Source organism: Peromyscus leucopus, chromosome 23 (genome assembly GCF_004664715.2).
Source record: "Peromyscus leucopus breed LL Stock chromosome 23, UCI_PerLeu_2.1, whole genome shotgun sequence".
Taxonomy (NCBI): Eukaryota; Metazoa; Chordata; class Mammalia; order Rodentia; family Cricetidae; genus Peromyscus; species Peromyscus leucopus.
This window is the reverse complement of record NC_051082.1, coordinates 20,728,333-20,745,111: the sequence shown is the minus strand read 5'-3', so window position 1 is coordinate 20,745,111 and position 16,779 is coordinate 20,728,333. Positions and strand designations below refer to the sequence as shown.

General features: G+C 47.2%; 1 protein-coding gene across 6 annotated transcripts in view; it reads right to left on the bottom strand.

The window, feature by feature from the left end:
* Nucleotides 1–16,779, bottom strand: part of LOC114693683 (splicing factor SWAP) — a 79,650-nt gene that overhangs the window by 46,428 nt on the left and 16,443 nt on the right. For all 6 annotated transcript variants that reach the window (XM_028870189.2, XM_028870185.2, XM_037198270.1 and 3 more), the window contains 2 exons: nucleotides 14,795–14,907; nucleotides 13,430–13,565 (listed from right to left, as the gene is read on the bottom strand). In XM_028870189.2, the coding sequence (XP_028726022.1) occupies nucleotides 13,430–13,565; nucleotides 14,795–14,907 (249 nt within the window). The remainder of the gene's footprint in view (nucleotides 1–13,429; nucleotides 13,566–14,794; nucleotides 14,908–16,779) is intronic.

Sequence of the window (16,779 nt, the reverse complement as noted above, 5' to 3'; positions counted from 1 at the left end):
GAGTGGGGGTCAGGGAAGCTCTGTAGAAAGACACTGGAGAGTTGGAATGATGGCTTAGTGGGGAAAGTGTCTGCTGCCAACCTAGATCCCCAAGCCCTACACAGTAGAAGGAGGAACTGGATTCCTGCCAGTTGTCCTTGGACTTCCATTTTCATGCTATGGCACACCCATACCAGCCAGCACACACAGATACACAACAGCAACGAAAATGGAGTCAAGATAGGCACAGGTTGTGTTGCTGTGTACCCACAGGCAGAACTGAAGACAAGATGTAGATGTGAGAAATGAAAACAAGTGGCTGTTTCCCCCTTCTATACGGGGTCTTTCTGTAGCAGAGGCTGCCTGGGACCTTGTCATCCCCCCACTTTAGTCTCTTGACCGCTAGGATACAGACACACATGTGTGTGCCGAGACGCTCAGCTCCAAATGTCCGTGTCCATAGAACTGAAGCTGCTGGCAGGGAACTGTTACTTCCAGCAGCCCAGATGTCCTAGTGAGGAGACTGGCACTCTTCATGGAATACCCTCATCTAACTAGGTTCGGGGTTGGTGTCCCTGTCATGAAACATCTTCAAATCACCACACATCCTGCGCAGGCGTGGGCTGATGGAGCTCATTCTGGCTCGGCTGACAAGCCTGGACAAAGGCTGCAATCTCGGCACTTTCCACAGAAACACTTGTCTGTCTCACAACACCACAGGTTTTGTTTCAGAAAGCCAACTTCAAACAGACAAAAAACAAACAACAAAAAAACCCCACCACCACCAACAACAAAAAACTGGTTAAAATGCTTTTTACTTTTGGTATCTGAAAGCAGGGGAAGTCAGAGGAGTAACAGCTCTTCTTGACCCCACAACCATGACTTTCTTGAGTTTGTTTGTTTTGAGACAGGGTCTCGCTCTGTGGGCTGGGCTGGCCTGGAACTTGTGGCAATCCCCCCATGTCTGCCTCCCAAGTATGGGGATTACAGGCACAGGCACGAACCATCACACCTAACTTTTGGTCTCCCGCTCTCCTCTACTCTCTTGATGTGTAGTGGCTGCACTGTCAGGATGGTGTGTGTGTCTCCGATACCCTTGTGGCTCTAGTCCTTACCACTCTGCAATGCTGGGCTGAACTAGTCACTGCAGCACTGTGACCAAAGTCCCAGACATACTGACTGTAAGGAAGGAATGACGGAGCTTGGCTCATAGTTTCAGAGATGCTCAGGCCATACTATAGCAAATCAGAAGTAAAGGACGACAGAAAGCCAGGGCAAACCCATGTCCTTCAAAAGCTCTATCTTCTACTTTTCATTCCCTCCCAATAATGCTGTCATACTACGAGTCTATCAAGGGGATGACTAACTTCTGTTAGATCAGAGTCCTCATGATCCATTCAACTGTGGAAACACATCCACAGATAAGTCAACAGTGTACATCACCATGTCCTGCAGTTTCTCAGGAAACACACTCCCAGTCAGCCAGCAGGATGCTTCACTCACCTCCTGCAGCTGCTCAGCACAATCTAGCTGGCAATCTCACATGAGTGAGATGGCACATGAGTCCCAGCACCATAGCTACACTCAGTCCTTTTTATCCACAATGTAGCCAGTTCCATAAGGAGGCCATCTCAAAGCATAACTCAGACAAACCTGCAGGTGACTGCCTGGGAAGGCTTGCTCTAAAGGAGTGGTTCTCAATCCGTGGGTTGTGACCACTTGGAGGGTCCAAAGACCCTTTCACAGGGATCACATATCAGATATCTTGCATACCAGATATTTACATTATGATTCCTAACAGTAGCAAAATTACAGCTATGAAGCAGCAACGAAATAATTTTATGGATGGGTGTGGGGTGTCACCACAACATGAGGAACTGTATTAAATGGCTGCAGCACTAGGAAGGTTGAGAACCACTCTAAAGCACTGCAGCCTGACTTGCTGCCAGAAACTGTCAGTTCTCATGTACGTGTTTTTCTAAGGCCAGTGTCAGGATGATTATTACCGCGGTAATTTCAGCATCAACGAGCAACTCCCTATCATCAACAGATGCCTGTTGCCATCTGCATGCTGCAGCAGGTACTGTGAGAAGGCTCTGTCTCCTTCACACTAAAGACGCATACTCAGGGGAGGTCACAATGACTTGAGCATAAATGTTGGCACCAACTAGTCACTGTCACTGCTCAGGTCAGGAAAGTCCACACACTCAGTGGATACTGAAAACCTTCAAGGTCCCCAGAGGTGGAACAGGGAAGAACAGAGCTGAGAACCCAAGTTTCACTTTTCCATACAGCCAGCTCTGTTCTCTAGAGTCCTTGCTTAATGCTCTCTCTGAACTTGGGTACCCGACTGCCAGGAATTCCCAACAGATCCCTTCCTAGTCTAAAGCAGTCGGCATTTTCTAATACAAAATCTTCTATTGCAGAGGATAAAAACAAAGTCAAGCAGTCTCAAAACTCCTTAAAATGCACTGCTCACAGTTTTTAAATGGAAAAATGTCATTGTCCTTCTCATCCCTGCAAGTATGTAAGAGACTAAATTCTTCACTGGCTCACCACACTGTCTCGAGGACATCCCATCACAGCAGACGATTGCCAAGGTCTGCTAACTTGGTGCAAGCATTATGATATGTTTGAGAAAATGAACACCATATGCCACACTAGTTTACTTGCCACGCTGAGGCTTCCAGACACCCCAGTGTCATATAAAATGTCTCCATGCCTGGGGAGATGGCTCTGTTGAGAAATGCTTTCACAGTAAGCACGAGGACCCATGTTCAAGTCCCAGAACCTATATAAAAATGCAATGTGGTGGTGAATATTTACAAGGCCAGAGCTAGGGAGGTAGTGATAGGAGGATGGACCCCTGGGGCTCTCTGGTCAGGCTGTCTAGCCTCATTGGTGAGCCCCAGGCTAATGAGCAACTCCATCTTAAAGGAGGTAGATGTGTATACATTTCTAAAATCCTCTGCCCTTCACAACAAATTCTGGAGCATGCACATACATGCAGGCAAGCACACGTGTGTGCACACACACATTAAATTTTAAAAAATGTGTCTTCAAGAAAAGACTTGTTTTGACATCACACAAGGTGGAAAACTGGAATGACTTCTGTAGTGGTGCATGAAGGTCACACCTGGGAAGAGCCATCAGATGCATCCATCGCATCCAACATGTTTAAAAGTTCTTTCTTTTCTTGGAGGATTAGATTCTCCTCTAGAAAAGTCTGTCTGAACTAAGTTAGGATTTGTGTGCGTGCATGAGCAAGTGCATGCACGTGGAGATAAGAGGTCAACACCAGGTGGGTATCTTCCTCAGTTGACATCTCCCTCAATTGCTTTCTCAGACGATTTATTCCCTAGGCAGGGGGTCCTGGACAGAAAGCCAACAACTGAGTCTGTCTCTGTTCTGGACTGTGGATGTGACGTGACGAGCTGCTTTAAGCTCCTGCCACCATGCCTTCCTTGCTATGATGGACTGTGATCTGGAACAGTGATTTGAACAAATCTTTTCTCTCCCAAGTTGCTTTTTGTCAGGATATTTTATCACAGCAACAAAAACATACTGACAGAAAGTCAGTAAGTAGAGAAAATCAGGACACTGTCAGTCACGCAGGGGTCAGTATGGGCTTGTCATCTGTTTTTTTCCCCACAGGACCTAAGGACAAAACTGCAATTATATCTTTAAACAATTAAAGGGAAAAAAAACAAGCAAAATAGTTGTTTTACAAGATGAAAAATATATGGCACTCCAATCCTGGTGGCTACACAGAGGTTTTGTATTGCTTCCTTGATAGTGTTTCAAGTAGAACTTGTGACCCTCCTACCTCCACCTCTTGGCTCATATAAAATATTATTGTTGCTAAGTTATCTTGTCTGTGGCCTGTGGCCACCTTCATATGACAGTCACAGAGGTGAGCAGCTTGGTAGACATGCAGGACCCTGGAAGCTGGAAATATTTACCCCTGATCTCTAAGAAGTTCTGGCCCCAGTCCCACTGTCCAGTTAAGAAGGAGGACTGAAACACTAACACAGAACCAACTGTGACACTAACATACAACACTCGACCACAGAGACAGAAAATCACCTGACGCCAACCAGAGGCAGAGCCACAGCCAGGGAACAGGTCACTCCCAGGAAAAGGAGGCCCAGACCACCAGCCAGCAAACCAAGTGGACAAACCCTGAAGGCACACATGGGAACTGCAGACTGACATTAAGGTAGTGGCATTCCCCTGGAGCTCAGGTGAAACAGCACACAGACAGCTAGTGGGTAGGGAAGCCTCCTTCTGAGAACAGGGCTGAGCCACTATGTCGTAGGTGAGTGTGGCTCGGTAGATGCTATGCTGCTGCTGTGTATGTTAAAAGGCAACAAGCACTTTCGATCATAAAAGAATTTAAGAGAACAGCATCAGACCCAGCAGATGAAAACCAGTAACGCCAGCATCTGCCTGCCCAGGGTTCTCTGTGGTATTAAGGGTTACACTGGGCTCTGGTTCGAAAAGTTCTGAGGGATAGAAACCATTACCTGAAAACCTCACACCCAGACCCAGACATGATCTTCTTTTGTATGAAGGTTGAAGCCTGGCTTTTTTCTTTCTTCTGAAACAGTCTTGCTCTCTACATACACCAGGCTGACTTCAAAAGCAAGAACTTCCTGCCTCTGCTTCCTGAGTGCTCCGAGTATAGACAGCAGCCACCAGGTGCTGATGACCAGGTACCAGTGGGCATTTGATTTTCATTTATGCAAGAATTTGTGAACTTCTGAAGAGTCCATGCAAAAAGCTAGCTTATGAGACTCAAAAAAAAAAAAAAAAAACAAAAAAAAAACCAACAAAAAAAAAAACAAGAGATGAATCAAATATGGAATTTAACTGGAGACTGTGTGCAGGGGAAACACTCAGCCACAGAACTAAGACTAAACAAGCAGGAATTATAGTTACAGACAGAAGACACACATTACTCATAAAATCTCACAACATGAAGTCAATACTTATAACAAAAACTAGGAATCAGGGAGGAGTAAAAGGAACATGAATCCAGGGCCTCAGTACATGCTAGGCAAGTGCTTTACCACCGAGCTATAAAACCCAGGAAGAAAATGATTTCATGGGGGCTCATTCCCTCTAAGACAAAAACATGTAACTTACCTCCCGTCCTGACTGGTGTTACAGGGACTGAACCTGTGCCTACCATGCAAGCACTCCACTCCTGAGCTACATCCTAAGAGCTCTAGCTCTCTACTCTGAACTAGAGAGTTCTTTCAGGGCTGGCTTCCTGAGTGGTGACCAGTTCTACCTACAGTTCAGCACTGAGCTGAAATCCGAGTCTGCGACTGAGCTCAAGTAAAATCTCCTTCCCACCATAACCCACGCTGCGGGTTTTGCTGTGCAGCTGGCTCAGCCCTCTCCTCTGTTGTTGAGGTAGCTGCTTGGGCTTGAGCCTCATCAAGGATGCTCACGAATGCCAAGAATCACAGAGCTTTTCTACCTCCCTTGACTAACATTACACTACTTAAAAAAGAAAACGCCACAGCCAGCAGCAGACCAACTGTTAACCACTGGGATAGGGACCAGTGAGGTTGCTGAGTGGGTATAGAGGCTTGCTGCCAAGTCTGACAAGCGAATTTGATCCCTGGAACTCACAGTGGTGGATGGACAGGACTGACTCCCACAGGCTGTCCTCCGACCTTCCTGTCGGTGCTACACTGCACATGTGAGCACACACACAAGTTAAAAACTATAGTGTGACACAATTTAAACTCGGACAGGGCTAGGGAGACGGCTTGGTAGGTAGAACTGCTTGTGCAAAGGCCTGATGAAGCGATTCCACACAACTGTCCTCTGACCTTACAATTACAAGAACGCCGTGGCAGATGCATCCTGTGTGTACATGGAGAAAATTTAGTCACAAGGGATACTTTACTTTTTATAGAACATTATACAAAGCATTATTGGCTCTGACAGTGGACAGTATTTCAGCATTAATGCCTCCTGCATAATTTACTTATTATACTTTCCTATAAGGATTTACTGCTAAGTAGCAAAGTAATATAGAATAGAGCTTGAAAAATGGTTCACTATCAAGCTAAGAAATAAAAGAAATTGTTAATTTTATACACCTACATTTAAAAAGCTTCTAGAAAAAATTGTGTAAAATGAAAATTAGATGTTCTTTTTCACAGGCTGCCCAATCTGGGAAAACTGGTGGAAAGTGAGTCCCAAGGAGCCTGGGTGTCCCCTGAGTTGCTGGGTAAACCCCACAAGGTGAGCAGAGCCACCCACTAGCGCTGCTAGCAGAGCCTACTGGGCTGTGTGCCTAGACCACAGCTGGCTGTGGAGGCAGTGTTGAGGCTGTACACCCACGTCACAGCTGTGATAAACTCACTCTGGCCAGTAGCGGAACCCTAAATAATCACCATATATACCTCAACTCCTAAGGCTGGGGATGCAGCTCAGTGGTACAGGGTTTTTCTAGCATGCATGGAGCCCTAGGTTTGACCCAGCACCACCTAAACCAGCATGATGGTTCATGCCTGCAATCCTAGCTGGTGATGGAAGCAGGGGGTGGAAGTTCAAGGTCATCCTTGGCTACAACAGTGAGTTTAAGGCAGGCTTGGGTTACATGACACCGTCTCAAAAAAATAAAACAGAAGCCTGCATGTCTGCTGGCAAGGGTCCACACACTTTAAACAATGAGCAGCTGTTGAAAGAGCAGGTAAAGCAGCCACCACTCCACCTCAGCATCCTTCTCCCAGGTCCCAATGGCACTTGGCACCTTCCAACACCTACACAGACATCCTCCCCTCCACCTCAGGCGGGCTTCTTCCTCAGAAGCCACACACTCTGGGCCCCACAGCAGTGCGGGCAACCTTGCTCACACCAAGCCAGTGCGGGGGGGCCACGGGGATGGACGGGACGGGGACGGGACGGGACACGGACGGACAGGGGAGCAAAACAGCCATGCAGCTCCTGTCATGCTCTGGTAAACGACCTGAGCCTTTGGCCACTACTAAAGCCTTCCTTCCTCAGAATGGGTTTCCTTGGAGACTAATGGGGCTACACTGGACCAAGGGGTGTGCATCTTCGATTCTTACACTTAATGCCATTCACCCTGCTTGCTCAACCCACAAGCCCATGGAGAGAACAGTCAGTTTCCTCGTCTCTGCTTCAGTGAGGTCTGCTTTTTCACTCAGACCTTTCCGTTAAGGTGCCCATGACTGTGAGTAGAATATTTCAGTGGCCTCCAACCCAACTTTGCCCTGATGCACAGTGGAGCCTTCCTAGGTAAGCCCTTACTCAGTGGCTGGGGAGCAGCTGAACTGAACCTCTAAAACGAAGCACAGTCATTTTCACCTCAGAGTTATTTGTACCAATTTCTGAACAAAATGTCACTTATTTCCCATCTAACTGTGAAAATTACTTGTACATTAAATATTCCCCCATTTTCTCATTAGTTTCATAAAAAACAAAACAAACAAACAAACACTCAAACCCCCATTCACGGATGTAATCGAGTGGTGACTACTGGCTCTTCCTCCTTAGCTAAGAACCTCCCCCATCTGGCTCTCGAATTCACAAGTCAGCTCTTGGCCATCCGCACACTCTAGCTGGCTCTGTTTCCCAGACACTGCTCTTGATGGCGGCCCTCTTCAAGGACTCCTGGCTGTGGCGGCCCGCAGGCGCTCCTCTGCGTCCCTCTGCAGAGCCAGCTGGGGCTGGCCACCCTGTGCAGGACTGTAGGAGCTCCCTGAGCAGCTACGGTTCCACCTGACCAGGCAGCCTGTGCCCTGACACACCAGGCAGGGTGGGCTCCTCTTTGGAAGGGTGAGATTTTGCTTCTTACTGGCTTTTCTCTTAAGCATTTTCTTTTTAGTTAAACTTACTGTAATTATGTATTTGGTTAAATTTTATGCCAACACACAATTTGAATAAGAAGAGAATTGCTGTTTCTGTGAACATAAAGTTGAATGCTTTGGAAAATTTGGATAAAAAGCCAAGTGCTTTCAAAAGCTACTGTGCAATTACAGGAGAGGGAAAAACTACTGAGGCCTCAAAATAACAAAATAAAAGCCTACATTGTGGTACCATAGCACTTGGCCCCTGCTTCCCAGGACAAAAACCTGGACAGGGATGGAGGTAGAGTGAGGAATGGGGCAGCTTGCTTTGCTGGAGTCCAAGGAGGCGCTGTGGCCCAGAGCTGAAAGGATGGAGAAGAGCACATAAAACAAACAAATAAATAAATAAAAATGTGGGCCAGTGAGACAGGGAGACGCCTGCTCACCCTGCAAGCTTGGCCACTGGAGTCTGATCCCAGAAGCCTTGTGAAGGTGGAAGGAGAGAACCAACAGTGCTTCTCCTACCGCCATGCCGTACGTGTGCTGTGGCATGTGCCTATGCCACACACACACACACACACACACACACACACACACACACACACACACACACACACACGTTAAAAGGATAAAGACCAAGCCCAGCACTCAGGGATGGTCAGCATGGTGATGGTGAGACTGATTTCAGATCCACAACTACCATCTTCAGACCTCTCTTCACTATGTATTTTGTTTATGGCACCAACTATTTCATGGGCCTCCAAAAGCAAAATAACAGTTTATTATCTGTTAGGATATATTCCCCCATATTAGACTTCTTTTCAAATTCCTCATATTCGGCCTTACTATTGTTTGGATAACTAGGGAAATTTTTTACTAGGAAAAAGAAACAAAGAGAGGGAGAGAAAGAAAGGAAGAAACCATCTCCACACACCACCCTAAGTTTCACTTGACCATTATTACAATGTAGAATCTTGAAGTGCTATGAAAATAACTATCTTCAATGTTTCACTCGGAACATAATAAATTAACATTCTAAATGTACAAATGGAAAAACCAAGGCCTGCAGAAGTAGAGCAACTCCCGCAGACAGGGTCTCACTCTGCGGCCCTGGCTGGTCTGGACCTATGTATATCAGGCAGGCTTTAATTCACAGAGATCCACCTGCCTGCCTCTCAGAGGCTAGGACTAATGGTGTATGCCATGGGTTTATGGTTTAAGACTTGCTTTTATTTATGTGTGTATGTCTGTCTGTTTCTATATGTGTTTGTGACTGAGGTCAGAGAAGGGTGCTGGGTTCCTTGGAGTTGGAGTTATAGGCCATTGTAAGCTGCCTGACATGGGTGCTGGGAACTGAACTCAGGTCCTCTGAAAGAGCAATATGTGTTCTTAACCACTGAGCCATCTCTCCAGTCCCCATCTTAATGTTTTAAAAGTTACTAGTAACCATTTCTGAGAGCCCTGTGTATCCCTGGAGTAAAGCAAGAGGGCACTGTGCCAGCAGGTCAGGCATGACCTTTATCCACAAGGGGATAAAGATACAGATGGATACAGACCCATGGCTGGTTAACATATCAGTACAAGATCCTCTGGAATACCAGTACAGCAAACACCAAGTGGACCAGCTTAGTAAGGAGAGCACATATGAGCCTGGACAATCGTCATGATCCCCACCCACCCCTTGACCACAGTTGCCTCTCACTTCGCTTTCATATTCATTAACAATCCTTAATCAGCCAGGCAAATTCATTCTCTTTTTAAGAACCAAAGGTAGCAATCTTACTAAACCATGGGGCAAAATAGTAATTCAACATATCCCTGTGGTCCTGTGCAGGAACCACACCAAGCAATCACCTATTCTTTGAATCAAGTGCAACAGAAACCAGACATACTCACTCTGCACTGAGTCCTGACATTGCTGCCCAAGGCCCCAAAGTCTCAGGGCCTCCTGCCCCTGTCCTGTCAGCTAAGTTCTAAGGGTTGGTGGACACTTGCCGAGGGCAGGAACAAGGTTAACGAATGATGGCAGTCAGTCACACATATGCAAGTTCATCCCACCCATCTCTGCTACCGTGGGAAAGAAGGAACTCTGAAGATCTGTTGGATCTGACTTGATACACACAGGGCTAGGTCACAGGCCACTGTCTGTAGGCCATGTTCTAAACATTACAATCATTATCAAACCTTTGAAAGGTTAACAGTAAAACACATTTGAAAGACGCAGACAGACTATATATAAGGGCCAGTGAGCGGCTCAGTGGAAAAGTGTTTACTGTGCAATCTTGATAACTGAGTTCTTTCTCCAGAGCCCACAGAAGGGTACAGCTGACTCCACATGCATGTGACATGCGCATCACTCCATCATACACACACACTAATAATGAAAAGAAGAAGTGTTGAGAATAAGCAAAGTACAGAGGGAAAAAGGCTGGTGACACTCTGCACAGGACCCCAGCAGTTTCCTGTTAACACTTAAGCAACCTAATTGCTATATATGGATGAATTTACCACAAAAGGACTAAAACCAACAGCTGTGATTGGTTTTCCTCTGCTTGGTTGCATTCGTAAGTGCCGTACTAATGGTTGGCTACAAGCTAAGTGTTACCTAATTGAGCAGAGCCAGGGCTGCTGTGAATGACCAGCAGTGGACCAGAGATTTGGAATCAAGCAACTCTGGCAGTTTACAGCATCACAAGACAAGACCAACAAGCTAGTTCAGATACTCCCAGGGAAAGAGTATAAGGGGAGGTGAGAGTTTCAGGCAGGTACCCAGCAGGGCTGGAGCCCGGAGAGAGCAAGGCTGTACCTAACTGCAGCAGTCCCACAGCCAAGGATGCTGGGACTTCTCTGATGGTTTCTGAGCAGTTTCATTGAGAAACAGATCCTAGGTTCTAGCCAGGGGCCTGGCTCTGCTGTTAAACCGCAGTCCACCTGCTATGCCCAATGATCTTTTGATCCTGGGCAGGAGGCTGTGTTGGTGGCTCTGGTCTTTGTAGCTGATAACAGGAACGTATCTAAAACCCATCAACCCCATGTAGATCTGTTTGTTCTTACAAACTTCAGATAGCTAAACAACCCATTCTTCCTTGTGTCCAGGGGCTTCATCAGGGCCTGATGTCCTTTCTGGTCAAGGGCAGTGTAAGCAGGACTAGGCCTCAAATAGAATATAGCAAGCCTGAGATTCCCTCAGAGCCTCAAGAAGGACTCTGAGGCCCCGGGGCCCTGTCTTGAATCTGCATGGTCCTTTGACGACCTAAAGTGTCAAAGTTGGCCTCAGGCCACTATTCCCACTGGCCTGGGGATGATGAGTCACAAAGCAGCTATGATGAGTCAGCTTGCTCTACCATCCTGCCTGGCCCACAGGGTCTACGCACACTATACCACTGCTGACCTCTGTGTGTAACTGTTCACCCTTTGATGACAGAATTAGTTTCCTCACCCCCAGTCTCTACTGCTCTCTTCTAAGGCTATAAAAAGACACAGGAACATGAATAGACAATGCATCTGATTCAAGCAAATTCAAGACAGTCTTGGAACAGGAATGCAGGGGATGGGCAAGATGGGGGCTCAGTCAGTAAAGTGCTTGCTCTGCAAGCATGACGATCTGACTTTGGACTCCGAGCACCCATGTACAAGCTGGAGCTGTGGCTTGTGCCTGGGAGGTAAACGCAGGCAGATCCCTGGGGCTCGCTGGCCAACCAGTCTAGTTAAATCACTGAGCAATCCTGTCTTAAAAAAGTAAGGTGGAGAAAATCCAATCCAAAGAGGAACCCAACATTTTCGGGTGTACGCGTGCGCGCGTGCACGCACTCACACATACATCTATGCACACACAAAAATAAGCAAAGAACAATCAAGGACACTCAACACAGGCCTCTGTCCTCCACATACACTTGCAAACGAGGGTACACATACAGGAACATGCATGCACACATACACACTTAAAAACCAGAAAAGCAGGAAATAGGCATGATGAGGTGGGTGTGGTTGGCAGCACCCCGTTCCCTCTCTGAAGGCAACCAGACTGCTTGGCAGAGCCTCCTGTTGCCACTGATTAGGTCATTCACGAGCTTTCTCTGGGGCTACACAGGGCATGGGAAACAGGCAGGCTATGTACATGGATCTCTTCCCAAGTGTGTGCCTGAGCTAGCAGAAATCTCCAGAAGGCTGCAGGATGGCTGCCTGTGGGATGTGACACGCAGCCCTGTAACATGAGCTCTCTCTGACTGGGTACTCAAGATTGAAGTCACTCAATCTGATCATTAAAGAAATGGTCTAAGTCCCAGAGTCCCAGCCTAGGTTTTCTAGGGCTATGCTCACAAAGCTCACTCAGAAATTGATTTTTTTTTTTTTTTTAATTAAAGATAGGGTCTCACTATGGTAGCCTAGGCTTACCTTGAGATCTACTTGCCTTTGCCTCCCAAATGTTAAGATTAAAGGCCTGTGCCACGTCTGGCAAGTAACTGAATTTTACAGTCTTGTCTCTTTATTACATCAAAATGCCACATCTGTGTGGAGAGAAGTGCAGAAGAGCTGGCACATGTAAAGACTGTCCATCCTCGATAAATGGCAGCTCTCTCTCTTTAGTGCAAGACCCATGCTCCAGCACTGAGCTCCATTCGAGGAATGGAGTCTGCGGCAGGGTAGCAGGCACAGCACAGGCTGACCCTTCTTTGCTGAAGGTTCCTCTTTTCACACAACACTCACACAACACTTAGCCTCAGAGCAGCAGTGAGAGCTGACACTGAACCTAAGGTCAAACACTCAGGATCATTCTCCAGAGTGCTCCCCTTCAATTAGTAAGCTTCAAGTGCTTAGAAAGGTAAGAGAGCAGCAGTCCTAAGAGTCCAGAAGAACACAATCCCCTGCGCATCACAGCCAGCTCTCAATATTCTTAGGTCCCACACCACTGTTCAAGCAGCTGATTCAGAACAGGAAGGGGGAAAGTTGCATCTGTACTGAACAGGCACAAATTTCCTTGTCATGACTCTTGAATAACACAGCATAACAACTATTCACAGTGTATTCCAAGTTCGCCAGACAGGATTCTAGAGGTTGTGAGAGAAACCAGGAGGTTTCAGTTGGGGGGTAAACCAACCCCTGTAGAGGCAGAGGGATAACTGTGTACATGCTAAGCAGTCATGACAAGCAACCCCACATTTCCCCATCCCTCCTTGGGGTTCTTCTCAACAAAACTGTGCCTAATCTGATGCTGATACCAGGGAGTTCTCACGGCACCAGGACAGACGATGCTGTGCTGTCTACCCAGGCTCTGCTCTTCCCATTCTTAATAGGTCTGTCTGTGCATTGTTCAGCGCAGCAGTTTTGAACTGTAGGCGTCACTTCCCAGCCTCCACCGCTCTAGCCAATCATGAGCTAAAGGAGGTGTCAGTGTGGCTTTGGGAAGCAGGGTTGGCGGGTGCTTACTTTTCTGCCCTTGCCTGGCTCTTCCTTTCAGGAATACAGAGCCACAGGCCAGGCAAACATGGCCTCCTGGCACCTCCTTCCTGGCCCATAAGGAGGTCTGGAGTGAAAGCTCCACACCACTGAGGGAGAGCATGGCAGGTGGGGAAGGGCTGCAAGCTGATATAGAACAGGACACTCTGGGTACTCACAGTCTGTCGTGTACTCCACTTGGGAGGGCTGTGCAGGTGTGCCATCTGCAGTGGGTGGGGCTGGAGCAGAGCTGTCGGCCTGTGCTTTACGGACAAGGGCTGCTAGGGGGTGATCTGGGTCCACCACCTTCAAGGGCTAAGGACAGAGAAGATACTGGCTTTAGCATTTTCTATGCTCCGAACCGTGTACAAACTTCCTGTTGAGATTCAACCTCACGGTCTCGTGGATATGCCTTAGGAAAAGCCAGCACACATCCAGACAGTGAGAGCTGCCGCCACTGCAGAGGCAGCCACCATGTCAGACCCTGAAAACCCTCACGAGAGCCGGGAGGTCATGGAGGCAGAACTGCACGCATGTGTCCGAGGATCACAAGAGTCTTGTCAGAACCATACCTGAGCACAAGAGTATGCTCACTGCCCTGAAGCTGCTTGCTCAATGCTGCCCTACTGGTTCCAGTATGGCTCCTATAATTCTGCCCCTGCGCCTCTGAAATCCACCATCCTCTCCATCCTTCCCCTGAGCATGCCACCTTCCATGAGCACACGCTCCCAAACACAACTTTCTTGCCAACAGCCACTGTTCTTTAGGCTGGACACGGACATGGACATGGGGACACACACACACACACACACACACACACGTCTTGTCCACTTGGGGCCAGGTGCTCCAGCTGGCTGGCTGAGAGTACCAGAGGAACAGGCTTCTGCTCCATACAACTTCTAAGCAAAGGGCAAGGGAGCATCAAGACCAGACAGCTACTCAAAGTGTAGACATCCAAACTCCCATGAAACTTCAAACTCTATCCTTCCTCACTGGGTCTTGATTTCTCATCAACAGCTCTTACCTCCCGTTAATCAAGAGCCACTCCTCCCAGACATCAACTACACTGTGACTGTGGAGAACCACGCTTCAACCTCATAAATTCTGTCTTCTACATCACAAACGGCAGAGGGAGAGTGTGCAAGTGATGGTCTCCTCATAAGGATGAGGGAAGGGCCAGGTGAACAGAGGTAAAAGCACATAGTTAGGACATGTCTATGAAGGGAACTAAGGCTTTTTCAAGCAGACCTTTAAAAAGCCTAGAAAATCTAATCCTAAATTCCAATCTACACAACAAAACAGCTTCTAAGTCTTCACCAACACTATTCCTATAATAAAACGATCTTTTGCTTGTGTGACTTGCAATGTGGGGACATAGAAAAACAAATGATTCTTCACCACATGGAACACAGACATGCAGACACCTCAGTGATAAAACAAGACACAGCTGTGCCACAGGAAATGGTAGGCTTCGTGTTTCCAAATGTAAATGAGCAGCAATTTTGTGACAGTGTAAACACACAGCCTAGTGAGAAAATAGAGACCTTCATCAGCTCTTCCAGGCGGCTGCTCTTCTTGGAAGCAAAGAGAGACGGGTGCAGGTAACTCCCATCCTCCTCCTCATCTTCGTCTTCATTGTCAGAGGTCGTGCCCAACTCTGAAATTGAATTCAAGATGTTGGCTATCAGGCATGATGGCACCCACCTGTAATCCCAGCTCTCGAGAGGCAGTCTCAGGCCAGCTTGGGCTACATAATGAGATTGTATCTCAAAACATTTTTTGTTTTGGTTTTTAGTTTGTTTACATGCATTAAATTATCACCATATTCTATAAATATGCTCATTAAAATCATATTTAAAGAGTCTCCTGGGCATGGTGACAGATGCTTGCAATTAATCCCAGCACTTGGGAAGTGGAAGTAGGAGGATCAGAGTTCAAGAATAGCCTGGGTTCCTTGAGACACAATTTCAAAGACCAAACTAAACATGGGGCTAGAGAGATGGCTTAGCAGTTAAGAGCATCTGCTGTTCTTCCAGAGGACCTGTACTGGGCGCTTAAAACTGCCTGTAACATTAGTTCAAGTGGACTCAAAACACTGGCCTCCACAGGTACCCAAACGGATATGGCATGGACTCACAAAGACACAAGCGCATACATGTAAATAAAACAAAAAAATCTCTCTCTTTTTTTTCTTTTTGTTGGTTTTCCGAGACAGAATTTCTCTGTGTAGCCCTGGCTGTCCTGGAACTCACTCTGTAGACCAACTCAGAGATCTGCCTGCCTCTGCCTCCCAAGTGTTGGGATGAAAGGTATGTGCCACCACTGCCCAGTCATATAAAAAAATAAATCTTAAGCAAACAAACAGATAAATAAATCTTTTTTTTTTTTTTTTTTTTTTGGTTTTGGTTTTTCGAGACAGGGTTTCTCTGTGTAGCTTTGCGCCTTTCCTGGAGCTCACTTGGTAGCCCAGGCTGGCCTCGAACTCACAGAGATCCGCCTGCCTCTGCCTCCCGAGTGCTGGGATTAAAGGCGTGCGCCACCAACGCCCGGCTGATAAATAAATCTTAAAGTTAAAAAAAGACAAACTCTTTTTCAGTGAGTTTGATCCTCAGAATCCACATGGTCCAAGCAGAGAACTGACTCCTGCAAGCCATTCTCTGAACCCCACAAAGCATGCCATGGCCTGAATGGGCTCATATACACAATATAAATAAGGGAACTTTAAAGGAGATAGACACAGGCTGGACGTGGCCGCACATGCTTTCAATCCCAGCGCACTGGAGCTAGAGGCAGGTGGACCTGAGTTTGAGGCAGTGGGGTCTACACAGGAAGGGGAGGGGAGAGGAAGAGGAGAAGGAAGAGAGGGAAATGGTTACAATGAGTGTAGAAACACTTGAGAGCAGACACGGGCAGAGTCCTGCATGGCTTTTCTCGGTTAGCAGCACCCGAAGCCCATGGGGGAATATTCCTTATGTTGCATAGGCTGTTCAGAAGAAAGTAGGAAAGAGTGCCACCTCGTCCACCTCACAGCCTCCCTTTGGCAGTTACTGGAGTGCTGTAATAGGTGTTTATTTTCAAAAAGGGCAAAAACCTTCTTTATTCATGAAAGCAAAACATCACCAACAGGAAACCAATAAAAAATAACAAAACCCCCAAACCAGCAGGTAAGACTTATACAGCTGGGCAGGGCTGGAGGTGCAGCTCTGTGCCAGGGTGCTTCCCTGGAGGTGCAAGGCTGAGGGATGGGAAGACCTGGCTAGAGAGACTTGCCCCTGGGGGTCACTCAAAAAGGAGATGACTGGCTTTCTAAGAATCTGGAGTGGAGCCGGGCGGTGGTGGTGCACGCCTTTAATCCCAGCACTCGGGAGGCAGAGGCAGGCGGATCTCTGTGAGTTCGAGGCCAGCCTGGGCTACAGAGTGAGTTCCAGGAAAGGCGCAAAGCTACACAGAGAAACCCTGTCTCGAAAAACCAAAAAAAAAGAAAAGAAAAGAAAAGAATCTGGAGTGGAGGCACTTGAGAAACAGTTTC